The 13,789-nt window shown below is 33.3% G+C and overlaps 1 protein-coding gene across 3 annotated transcripts in view; it reads right to left on the bottom strand.

The window, feature by feature from the left end:
• Positions 1 to 13,789, bottom strand: part of DGKB (diacylglycerol kinase beta) — a 645,807-nt gene that overhangs the window by 358,575 nt on the left and 273,443 nt on the right. For all 3 annotated transcript variants that reach the window (XM_066354004.1, XM_066354003.1, XM_066354005.1), the window contains 2 exons: positions 6,021 to 6,106; positions 2,971 to 3,060 (listed from right to left, as the gene is read on the bottom strand). In XM_066354004.1, the coding sequence (XP_066210101.1) occupies positions 2,971 to 3,060; positions 6,021 to 6,106 (176 nt within the window). The remainder of the gene's footprint in view (positions 1 to 2,970; positions 3,061 to 6,020; positions 6,107 to 13,789) is intronic.

Raw genomic sequence — 13,789 nt, 5'->3', positions numbered from 1 at the left:
ATAATAATAATGAAAAATATTATCTTGAGATAAAAAAGAATTCAAAACCTGTATTTATATGAGATTGAGTGTGCATCATTATTAAGCTAAATAATGTATTCTAAAGCAAATTCTAATATAAGAAGAATCAACTAAAATCTTATTATACTCATACCAAAATTTTATTTTTAGCTCATATTTGTAACTCGCATTTATCTCCTGTGGTGCAAATTTTCAGTGTAGCCAACTGCCACATGAGCATTTCCACTAAATATGCCCACAAAATTTTATATCAACATATTCAAAATGAAGTGAGTTATCTGCTTCCTTATCTTTTTCCTGTGAACTGTCTCAGAAATGCAACACCTCCACCCACTTGCTGAGGTAGGAATCCTGGATGCCATTTTAGACTTGTCTCTCCTTCTAATTATATACACTACTTTCAAGTTAAATAGAAAATCCCCCTCAGTTTAACTTTGTGCCATATTCTCTCTTATTCTATATACCCAAAGTGCACCTTTCTTTTGTCCTTCTTTAAATTTTGTATTTGATAACACTTATTTTTGGAAGGCACCCTCTCAAAATAATGGATTTCATAGTTCATTGATTTATTGCCTGTGCACTCAAAGAAAATGTATTCTCCCAAAGGATAGGAGCCATTTACTCATCTTCTTATTGTATATCTATGACTGTATATCTAGTGTAAACTCATGCTGGGAACTCATAGGGGTTCATTATTAATATATATATATATATATATATATATATATATATATATATATATATATATATACTTTGACGTATACTGAAATTCATGTGTCTTTGGCCACTGATAATAATATCTTTACAATAGTTTTATAAGAGCCCTGGCCGGATAGCTCAGTTGGTTAGAGTATCATCCCAAAGCACAGAAGTGGCTGGTTCAATCCTCGGTCAGGGCGTACAGAAGAACAACTTGATGTTTCTGTCTCTCTTTCTCTCTCCTTTTCTCTCTCACTAAAATCAATAAAAATTTATAAATATTTTTTTAAAAATTTAATTTTTATAAGAAAATTAAAGTATGATAGAAATGAAACCTATATCATCAATTTTGGATATAAGCCATTTATTAGTTAGGAACCAAAAATAAAATTATTAAATTTCAGATGTCAAAACTATTTTGCAAAGGAATACAACCAGAAGCCAAACATGATTTCTTTCCTGTTAGTCAATATACATATATAAGGACTGGCAAATACAAGCATATCATAAGCAATGGTTCTATCTATCTATCTATCATCTAACTATTTGCCTTTAGGTTCTATGAAATTTACCTTAGTATGTTCTAATATTATTTTACTAAAATATATCCATAATAAAAATCTCAAATAGATTATAGGCTAATTTTTAACTTAGTCTCTGTCATACACACACACACACACACATGCACAAATATATATATATATACACACACACACACACACACACACACACACACACACACACATATATTCACAACTTAGATTTCACCCATTGGCCAGACACTCATGGAACAATTTCTCTCAAATTTTGTTGTAAATCAGAGTTACTTAGGGTATTTGTTTAAAGGGGAAATTCCAGGTGCCACCCCCAGAGACTTCTATTCAGCATATTTGGGGTGAGGACAGGTCACTGTATTTTTAACAAGATCTCCAGGGTCTTCTGATTCACACTGTCTTAGTAGACACTTTTTCAAACATCTCTAAGTGATTTTAGATGCTAAAAATATTTAGGGTTCAATTCTTGTGCCTTAGCAAAATCTGGTTTTCTTTACTTTGGTATCTTCAGTTAAGTGTAGCCTATTAATGATGCTACAAGACATTTAAAGTCTAATATTAAAATATTTTCACCTTATTCATACTGTTTCATATATACTATTCCACTATGAGTTCCTTGAATATGTTAAGTAGCTTCCGATCTCTGGATCTTTAAACTTAATGTTCTCTTTGCCTAAAAAGTCTGCTCTCAGGTCTATATGATTATGTCATTATCCTTTCATTAAAATTCTTCCTATGTCATCTTGTCATTGTGATTATGAGACCTTTCATTACACTGGTTAAATGTTTACTTGTTAGTAGAAAGTCTTATGACTTACATATGACTTTATGTGCTTCTAGAATAGAAGATCCTTTTGAATACAGACTTTATTTACCATTCTTAATACTGTATCCCAAATGCAAAGCACACTGTCTAGTGTAAAAGTGGGATTCAAAATATCATTTTATTCCTAGACAAGTCACTCATTAGCCTTTACATTTTTTTCTTAGTGTGTCATTTTAACACACAACTCAGAAAATACAAATCTGAATATAACCATAGAGTTAATCCCCGATTCTCTCACTTCTTACTTTAGAAACCCGATACCAGAGAGTTCCAGACATCTGCCTGCTCCATGAAGTCTATAATTAGTATCACATTAAAGCCCAATACTGCCTGATCAGGTGGTGGTGCAGTGGATAGAGCGTCAGACTGGGATGCAGAGGACCCAGTTCGAGACCCTGAGGTTCCCAGCTTGAGCACGGGCTCATCTGGTTTGAGCAAAAGCTCACCAGCTTGGACCCAAGGTCGCTGTCTTGAACAAGGGGTTACTCAGTCTGCTGAAGGCCCACATCAAGGCACAGATGAGAAAGCAATCAATGAACAACTAAGGTGTCTTAATGAAAAACTAATGATTGATGCTTCTCGTCTCTCTCTGTTCCTGTCTGTCTGTCCCTATCTATCCCTCTCTCTGACTCTCTCTCTGTTTCTGAAAAAAAAAAAAGCCCAATACTCCCAGTCTAATTCTTGGTTCACTATTTTTTCCAACCCAGACTATTTACAAAACCATATACTTTATATCTGAGAGCAATTATACTTGGTAAAATCACATGGCAGTTGTCAGATGGTAAAGAAATGCTGGATTTATGGAGGGGCCATGTTATGTACTATATCTGGGTTTTATTAAGGTTTTCATTGTTGTTAAAGCTATTTTACCTCCTCCCCATCGCAGGCATCTTGCTAAATCATTACCGGTTCCAAGAGGCAGAATGGCAACTGGAGGATGCTTCACTACATTAGCCTTTTCTGTGGAATTGAAAATGGAAGACAAAATAAAATTTTGATCACAGATAGAAATACAGTTAAAAAGATAGGTTGGCATGAAATGAAAACATTCCACTATGTACTTATAAACAAAAAAGTAATATTTTATAAATATATACAATTGTAAATTATGATTAATCTTTATGCATTGGTAGCAATTTGTAAAACACAACATTATTCACAAAGTGACAGGAATCTTCAAGTCTCATGCATGAGGGAAAATCTTGTAAATATACTTACTAACCCAGTTAAAAATTGTGGTTTAAGTTGGATTTAACTTTATTAAAATAAGTGAGACAGAGAAAAACAAATAGCATATGCTTTTGCTTATAAGTGGAATCTTAAGTACAACATCAATGAATGTACAAAACAGAAACAGACTCTCAGATACAGAGAACAAAGTGGTGGTTGCTGGATGGGGGGGGGGGGGGCGGGGGAGGGGGCGGCGTTGGCGGGCTGGGCCAAAAGATTAAGGGATTAAGAGGTACAAACTGGTAACTACAAAACAGTCAAGGGGATGGAAACACATCATGGGAAATATAGTCAATAATACTGTAATAACTATGGATGGTGCCAGGTGAGTAGTGCTCTACTTTGTCTAACCATTATGCTGTTCAGCTGAACTGGTATAAAATAATATTGAATGTCAATCATAATAGAAAAATTTAAGATTTCAATGTAAAAAAAAACAATTCTCAGGGGTACAGGTATATATATATATATATATATATATATATATATATATATATATATATATATATATAGCATAGGAACATACATGTAGGGGCACTGTTGACTGGAAGGGTAGGTACCTTTCTATATGAAGTTCTTTTGCAACATCAACTCTAGGTACATTTTACTTTAAGGAATAAAATATTTTGAAAACAGATTCTAAAAGCTAGTAAAGTGCAAGCAATGTCCTTGTGCTGTTCCCACCCGGTGCTGCTTGTGTCAGGGTGAACCACATAGAAGCTTCGCAACTAAGAGATCAGCAGGTTTACTTTGAGGCTTTCCATCAAATAGTGCTTTGAGTTAGGAGCAATGTAGATTTCTGCCACTGAAATTCCATATGCTTTTGCCTGAATCATCATATGCTTTGAGTAAATCTCACAAACATTTGTTAAATTTTTCTCTCTTTTGAGCTATTCAAAATCAGTACTTGTCCATGTGTAAGAGTAAGGGTGAAAACGATTATTTAGGGATATGCCACAGTTAATGGCCAAGGCTTAGATTTTGGGGGTTAAAACAAACCAATAATAACCTACAGTTTTGACTCAGAAATTTTCAAAAGTCATCAGAAATTGTTCAAGTGACTCTTTAATTTGTAAAATTATTAAATTCCTGTTTTCTCCTTAGGAAGATATATTAATAATATTTACATCTTTTGTTGTAAAGGTCAAGCAATACATCTTTTATTGTTCCTTTAACAAAAAGTCTTAGTAGATTAAAGTTGTTAGATGTTAATGAGAAATCTACTGACAATTGTATTCATTTTTAATTTGAGTATTTACATATGTATGAAAGAATAGAATATTCTCATTTGCAATGATTTTATGAAAGTTTGCTTCAATTGATTTATATATATATATATTTATTCTGAATCTCTTATTTTCTTTTTTGTTAGAGGGCCTGTTTATAAAACAGAATTGGTCATGCAGTAACTGAAAAAAGAAATAAGAAGTGAATGTTCCCTGGCCGGTTGGCTCAGTGGTAGAGCGTCGGCCTGGCGTGCAGAAGTCCCGGGTTCGATTCCCGGCCAGGGCACACAGGAGAAGCGCCCATCTGCTTTTCCACCCCTTCCCTTCTCCTTCCTCTCTGTCTCTCTCTTCCCCTCCCACAGCCGAGGCTCCATTGGAGCAAAGATGGCCCGGGTGCTGGGGATGGCTCCTTGGCCTCTGCCCCAGGTGCTAGAATGGCAGAATGGCTCTGGTCGCAACAGAGCGACACCCCGGAGGGGCAAAGCATCGCCCCCTGGTGGGCGTGCCGGGTGGATACCGGTCGGGCGTATGCGGGAGTCTGTCTGACTGTCTCTCCCTGTTTCCAGCTTCAGAAAAAAAAAAAAAAAAAAAAAGAAGTGAATGTTTATATTGGGTTTATTGTATCTCCTCAAAAAGGCCAATTCATAATCTACTTTTACTGAGCAGTAATCAGTTCTGATATCCGACTGTTTTAAACAACCAGATCTTTTATACTTTTCTTGTAAATTATGTCTACCTTTTATCCTAATCATGTAAGTGTTTGGTTTGCACATAAAAATCAAGCTTTTAAATGTAAAGAGAGAGGCAACCTTATAAATAAGGTTGAAGTGTGAGTTCTAATCGCAGCTCTGCCAGCTCATAGCTACAAGCCTTTGTTCAATTTTTTAACTTCTTCAAGCCTTAGATTCCCTATCTAAAATAAATGGAATTATCAATACCATATTATAGAATTGTAAGAATTAAGATGACTGGGGTAAAAATCTTAGCATAAGGCCTATTAGATAGTAAGTGATAAATAAAAATTAGCTATTATTATGATAATAATGATTGATGATGATGACACGAATGGACACAGAGTGTAAGGTTTTGGGGTTCCATGCTTAAATCAAATAAGTACATCTATTTGACAGACTTGATCACAAACGCTAAAATTCTTTTGGCTCCTTCTCTATGGCAAAGAAACAAATGGAGCCTGTTTTAAAAATAATTCTGAGGGTTTAGAAAATTCCATGAGAAATAGATTAGAAGAATAGGATTTATAGAAACTTGTAAATTATTTTGTCAGTTAAAAATGGAACATCTAGAAGAATAAATCAAACCTGGGAATAATATGCAACATGCAGAATGTCCAGTTCTATCACTGGATAATCCAAACATATCAATGTGTTAATAAAATGAATAAAATATACAGAATTTAAGGTTACCACTCTCACCCCAGCCACGTTAAATATGTGTCTTCATTACCTATGCAGTCCAAAATCCACCCCACAGTTCCGTCTCCACCGCAGGCTAACACTCTGAACTCAGAAACGTCACGGAAAAAGTTTAACCTGAAAAATAAGCATGGTATGGCATAGGATTGATATTTTAAAATTAGGACTTACTTAGTTTTGTATTCTTAGACTTATCAAATGAAAATATTGTTATTTTGTAAAAACTGTAAACTCTCAATGATTTCAATGAAAAAATATTAAATTTTATTTGGAATACAATTCTAAAACTATTAATGTGTCTTAATTTAAACACATTTTAATTTAAACATGTTTAAATTAAACATATATACTGTACTAGATTCTATTATAGATATATATATATATATAAATATGTATGATCTATATATCAATTCTAAAGTTTAAAAGACAAAATGTATAAATTACAATAATTTTTATTAAGATATTCTCCCAGATGTGATCTGTAGTTTACTGAATCTGAAGTCACATATACTCTATAGTATTTTATTTCATAATTTTTATTAATCAAAAGTTCTCTTTTCAGTCATTCTATAAATGTGACTGTTCTGTCAGTACATGTCTTTGAGAGGATTCTGACATCGCCATGACTGGGAGAAAAGGAGCAGGTTGCTTCTGAGGCTCTAGCCAACTAGTTCAGTGTGCCCTTCTGATTTAACAATCTGCAAATAGGAGGCAAGCTTCTCCTTGTATTTTGACTTCATCTACCATGTTTGGTAACCAGGAAGACAGACTCAAGCCTAATCACTGGGTCAGCTGTAACAAATGCCCTGTGTCTGCTGCTATTACATGGAGTGTGCATAATAATACAACCTACTTTTGGGGACATACGAAGGCAGTAAGGCAGAGAGTTATATAATCATACGTATCTATTTTCTTGCAATAAGAGAATTGAAACAGAAAATAAATATTTGGAATTTGTCTTTTTACTTCCCTTTCCACAAAGATACCTACTGGTAATATTATAATATGCTATCATCCAAGAACTTTTTCTCTATATACATATATATATACATATATATATATATATATACACACATATTTATATATACACATACATACACATATATATACATATGAGAGAGGTGAATGTGCACTTAAAGTTATTATACACTTATTTTTGACATAAATGAGTTTATGCTATACATCCTGCTAACTTTTTCGAGTGCATTTTTTATTTTAAAATTTCTAAGATGTTGTCTTGTGTCAGTACACATATGATTTCCTCAGGATTCACAATAAGAGAATGTATTATTACATAGGTTGTACATTCCATGACTTAAATAATTTTTCACCATGTACTTTCAACTATCTCTACAGTTTCACTATTATAAAAAATAAGTATTGTAGTTAGCATTATTTCAAGTACATTTATATGAAAAGGTGCATATAGCATATACTGAAGGCTAATCTAGACAGAAGTTCTACTGTACCATTATATTAGCCTCTAAATGGCTCGCATTGTAGAAGAATTAAGTCTCCATTTCTGGCAACTCTGAAACACTACATATAAACAATTTATGATATTTTTTCAATAATGGCGGGAAAATATCATGCTATTATTGAAAAATCACACATCCCTGTTTACTAGTGGGTTGAGTATATTTGTGTAGGTTTAAGGGATGTGTAACCTCTTCTGTGAATTTCATTTTCAGTCTTGACCCTTTTCTATTAAGTTCTTTTTCATTATCTTATAAACTCTTTACATACTGTGAGTGATATTTTTACTTAAATTATCCATTAAAACATTTTGTTAAAGACAAATAATGCATAAGTGATCTAGAAATGTATAAAAATAATTAAAACCCCACCATCTGATAAGAATCAGAATCTTTAGAACATGCAATTTTCATCTTTTTCTTTACTTATTACACTGTGAATATTTACCTTTTGTTAGATACATTGTAGTATTTTCTTCCAGCCTATTATCAATTAGTTGGTTTATATTAGATAATATATATTATGTACAATATGAACACCTAAATTATGTATAATAAACACCAGTTGCCCACCCACCAGGGTAGAATAGTTCTGGTAACTTCCATGTACTTCTGTGCTCTTTCACTACAACTTCCGTTTTCTCATTCACAAAGGTGAACACTTTTCTGAATTATGAGTTATCATGTGCATGCCATAAGCCACATATTGTCTGCATTTTACTTTTTTCCATAATGCACTGTTACTAAAATCTATTCATGTGGTAGATGAGGTTTTCTCCATGAGGTTCAAATCATTTTACTTCTACTGCAAAACACCATTTATGTGAATATACTTTTTTAATCCATGTCAATGGATATTTGGAATGGTTAGTTTTATGTTCTTATAAAAACTGCGTTATTGGGCATGTTTCTAATGGTCATGGGCAGTGGCAATTTTGGAAGGAGAATTTACTTATATGCAAATTTTGTTTCCAAAAGAAGTTGTACCAGTGCATATGGTCATTAGCAAGGTAGTTAAGATTTGACAGAGCCTATAATCTCTAATACTTGTAATATCACACTTTCTAATTTCCTGTGTTTTCTCTTTTATGAAATGCCTGCTCATGTCTCTTCTCTTACTTTAATCTTTGTTTTCTTGTTGATTCATAAAAATTCTTTGTTATTAATTTTAATCCAGTTTTGGAAATATCTTCTAAAAGCAGAAAGACTTGTTTTGCTTTAATTGATGTGTTTAGCACTTTAGTCTGTTTTGTGTGTAAGAAAACTCCTTACTGAAAGGTCAGAAAAAATTTACATACATTCTCTTTAAAAATGTCGGTGTTACTTTAACAAAAATTCTACGCAGTGGTGTGAGATAGAGATTATAGTGGATTAATATCGTTATGGTGGATTATCATTATATTTATCAGTATATAATAGATTATACTCCCTATCTCACACTACCACTTAGAATAATATAGTATTATATTGTATATGTTCTATAAATTATATATACGATATGTGTAAAATTCTATTGTGGTGATGTGAAGTATAAATTCTTTTATTCTCTTCCCCCCATCCTATGTTCTCTTTTCCTCTCTTTCTTTCCTTGTGTACAAATTTTTATACCATCTCTTCATTAGTGGATAATTCAACTTTTTTTTTTTTTTTGTATTTTTCTGAAGCTGGAAATGGGGAGAGACAGTCAGACTGACTCCTGCATGCGCCCGACCGGGATCCACCCGGCACGCCCACCAGGGGCGACGCTCTGCCCACCAGGGGGTGATGCTCTGCCCCTCCGGGGCGTCGCTCTGCCGCGACCAGAGCCACTCTAGCGCCTGGGGCAGAGGCCAAGGAGCCATCCCCAGCGCCCGGGCCATCTTTGCTCCAATGGAGCCTCGGCTGCGGGAGGGGAAGAGAGAGACAGAGAGGAAGGAGGGGGGGGCTTGGGGGTAGAGAAGCAAATGGGCGCTTCTCCTATGTGCCCTGGCCGGGAATCGAACCCGGGTCCCCCGCATGCCAGGCCGACGCTCTACCGCTGAGCCAACCGGCCAGGGCTAATTCAACTTTAAGCCGAACAAATTCCACCATAAGTCAAATTTCTATGTATGAGTACAGTTCTTTTTCTACTGTCTCTTCTATTTTATTCATGTATTTGTCCATATTGGTACCTGTAACACAATCTTAAAATTAGTATAGATTTATAGTAAGACCATGAGTAATCTACGCTATTCTTTCTTCTTTGCATTTCTATATGCATTTTCAAGTTAACATATCACATTTCACAAAAATAAAAATATAAAATAATAAAGACCAATCATAATTTTATTGTATTTATGTAAAGCCTATGATTAATTTGGGGGTAAATAATATTTGCATAATATAAGTTAAATTCAGTCATCAATAAATGTAGTGTCATTCAATTTTTTTAGATAGTCTTTAATGAATTTTAATAAAGTTTTAAATTTCTGCATAGAGGTCTTATAGATATTTTATTATATTTATTTTTGTTTGCTTTATAGTTTGTATTGGTATTTTAAAAATTATTAACTTTATTGTTTTTGTTGCTACTGTATATCAATATATTTAACTTCTATTAAGCAAACAACTCTCATATATTGATAACAATGGTCTTATTAGTGATTTCTACAACTCTGTCATATGTTGATAACAATGGTCCTATTAGTGACTTCTAATTCTTACAATTTTAATTTTTATCCCTGACATATTGTGCTGGCTGGGGCACCAAATATATTGCTGACTTGGTGTATTCACAGAGAATCTCTATTTCTTGTTTTTGAATTTAAATTGAGTACTTCTAGAATATCTTTATTTAGGAAGATAATTGTTATAGGGATTTTGTTTTTCTTTTCTTTTTATTTATTTATTTATTTGCTATTTTTCTGAAGTTGGAAACGGGGAGGCAGTCAGACAGACTCCCGCATGTGCCTGACCGGTATCCACCCGGCATGCCCACCAGGGGGCGATGCTCTGCCCATCTGGGGCGTTGCTCTGTTGCAACCAGAGCCATTCTAGCACCTGAGGCAGAGGCCATGGAGCTATCCTCAGCGCCTGGGCCAACTTTGGTCCAATGGAGCCTTGGCTGCTGGAGGGGAAGAGAGAGACAGAGAGGAAGGGGGGGTGAAGTAGATGGGCGCCTCTCCTGAGTGCCCCAACTGGGAATCGAACCCGGGACTCCGGCATGCCAGGCCAACGCTCTACCACTGAGCCAACTGGCCAGGGCCTTCTTTTTCTTTTCTGAGTGACACATTTAATAAGGTTAATATAGTTTTCTTTTATTCTTGTCATAGTTATTTTTACTATAAATCAATGTAAATTTTTTCTGCATATTTTGAGATTTTTGATATGGTTGATCCCATTTAATCAATAATATTATATATTTCTGCATTATTAAACCTTTTCATTATACTTTCATAAACTTATATTAGACATTGCTTATTAATATTTTATAGAGAATTAGATTTGACTTGATAATTTGTGTGGAAATTTTATGTCTTATTTCATGAATCCAATACACTTACTATTTCCTTACTGATTGCATCTCTAATTTTAATCAAAATTTTTATCTCATGAACTGAATTGCAGAGTTGGCCTTCATTTCTATTTTTGAAAGCATTTATATAATTTTGAAAGTTCTTTAAAATTAGTAACATTTGCATATAAAATATTTTGGTGAGTCTTTGATTTTCTTTTTTCTTTTCTTTTCTTTATATAGAAAGTTCTTAAATAATTGTTTGAATTCCTTTAATAATTATGGAAAAATTCTGTTTTCTAATTTTTCCTAAATTAGTTTTGCAAGTTAAGTTTTGGAATGAATTTATCTATCTGCTTTAATAATTACTGAAAAATATTATCTAATTCTTTCTAAATAAGGTTTTGGCAGTTATATTTCTGCATCAATTTGTCTATCTGCTAAGTTTTCAAATATTTTTTCACTAAAGACTCTAAAAGCTCTTCAGATTATGCAAGGGACTGAAAAGTTGACCATAGAGCTCATTGTTGCTGGTGAAAGCCTAACCGTCCATTTGACTCACCATTGTTCTTCTATTCCATGGTGTTTCATCTCTTATTCATTCTTGTTTTCTTTAAAAATTGTCAGCTGTGGTTCTTCAGCAGCATCCTATCCCCAAACATAAACCCATGTGACTGTCAGACCAGCTTACTCTCTGTAAATTGATCGCTAAGTGTGTTGAAAATTGACCTATCTCAACCTCTTAACCCAGTCAATCCATGCTGTTTTCCCTAGAGATTCATGCATTCTTTATTTCATTTTTTCATTGAATAGTAGTAGCCTTGGAAAATTATTTAATCATTTTGAGCACCAGTTGCCTAAGCTTTTAAAATCACAATGCCTTTGTTGATACATTAGAAAAACTATGAGTTCTAATACCCAAAATGGGGAAATTCTTCTGTAAGAAAGTAAATTATATGACTGTTAGTTTTAGCTTGGATTTTTTTTTGTTTATATTCAATAAACTAAGGCTTTTTAACATAGATGTATAATTTGATTTTCAAACTAAATTACTCTAGGGATCAAAGACAGAATTATGTTTATAGATTTAATTGGTGGGAATGTTTGTAAAATTACTGATATAAAATTTAATTATTAATCATAAGGAGTAAAAGGGTAAGTTGAGTACTATATTTTTAAATTAGCAAAGCAACAATATTTTTCTGGACATTTTTAATAGAGCTAGATTGAATTTTGATAAATATTTTCTTAGACTTTTTCAGATTTTGTTCAGCTCTCTGATGTGAGATTTCAAAACAAGAAACATACGCAATAGGTCATTAGTTCTGTTTCAAGAGAAATTTTATTTAAGTAAAATATGGAAGAAACTATGTTATATTAAATGATATCTTAAATTTAAAATTTAATGAAATCTATAGTATCTATCTTTCCTAAATTAAATATTTATTTTAATAGGAGAATATATTCCAAGGCTTTACTATGGAAATAATATATATGATACTTGGAATATGTGAATCTATAGGTTACCTGTTAAATTTTATTTTTAAAATTATGTTTTACATTTAGTTCAAGTAAGTAAAAACACGGATTTCTACAAACATCTATCTCACAAATGATTCATTACACTAATTATGCTGAACAATCTGAGAAAGAATTTACAAAATTAAAAAAATGTATCTTATATTTTATTTCAATTCAATAAATACTTGCAACTGATTAATAATTTAGAGATAATATTAGAATAAACCATATGTAACTTGAATGAAGCTTAGTCAGAAGGAAACAAGCACCACTGATAGCATACAGAAAACTTGATACTGACTTTTCATAAGACACATTAGCGTAAGTAGTGGTAAAACAGAGATGTGCATATTTATTTTAATATGAAATACCTATTCTATCAATACAAAGATCAGAGAGCAGTATATATTTTATATTTTCCAACTGATGCCTATAATTAATTGATTCATTTATATCATAATATGCATCATGAGGTAGAAACTACTATTATGACACGGACTATAGTTTTGGACATCTTTAAATAATCAAAATCACAGTGAAAGAATTTAGATAAGGAAATACAATGAAAACAGCCAAATAAACACCCATTTCTGTGTTGATGAAAACGATTAAAGATAAAAAGTGAAATGACCAGGGAGTTTAGCTTTTAATAGATAATTCACACTACGAATTAGCATAGTTCCAATGTATCGAGAACATTTTCTGCTCTGTAAACAAATTGTTAGAAAAAAAATAAAGAGAGGATGAAAAAAGAGACACATACAAAAAGACTTAAAAATTTGGTGTGCTAATGAGGATCAATGAGAAAAGATGGAAATTAAAGAACCAGTAACTGTAGGCTCAAGGTGGCAAATGAAATATATATTCTTTAAAGTCTATTTATTGTAGCATTGGAAAAGTAATAAACAAGAAATGGGGATGAAATTAAATCATAATGGGTATAAGGTTATTAAAGACACCTTAGAGAACAGAGCAATTTATAAAGCAACACATGAAAGGGAACCACTGCGAAAGGAACTCTCCCAGCAGACCCAGCATCAGGGATAGCACAGCTAGGTACTGGATTAAGTGCAGGATTACAGCTCAGTCTGGCCAGAGTCCCCACTCAGGACAGCCTCCACGGCATGCACCCCTCTCTCTAGATAACAAAAGAGGAACAGCTCTCTGGTTCAAGCACAGGCCAGCAGTTGAGGTTACATCATGGGCATCGGTGTCAGAGCAAAACAGGGCATGCTCGGAGTGATCAAGCTGAAACTAGAAAGTCAGTGTAATTCCATTTTATAAAAACATTAACACTTCGGGGAGAGTAAATGTCATTAAATTTTGAGAGAA

This window comes from Saccopteryx leptura, chromosome 12, assembly GCF_036850995.1.
Source record: "Saccopteryx leptura isolate mSacLep1 chromosome 12, mSacLep1_pri_phased_curated, whole genome shotgun sequence".
Lineage (NCBI taxonomy): Eukaryota > Metazoa > Chordata > Mammalia > Chiroptera > Emballonuridae > Saccopteryx > Saccopteryx leptura.
The sequence above is the reverse complement of the archived record's forward strand: the minus strand, read 5'-3'. Positions and strand labels throughout refer to the sequence as shown.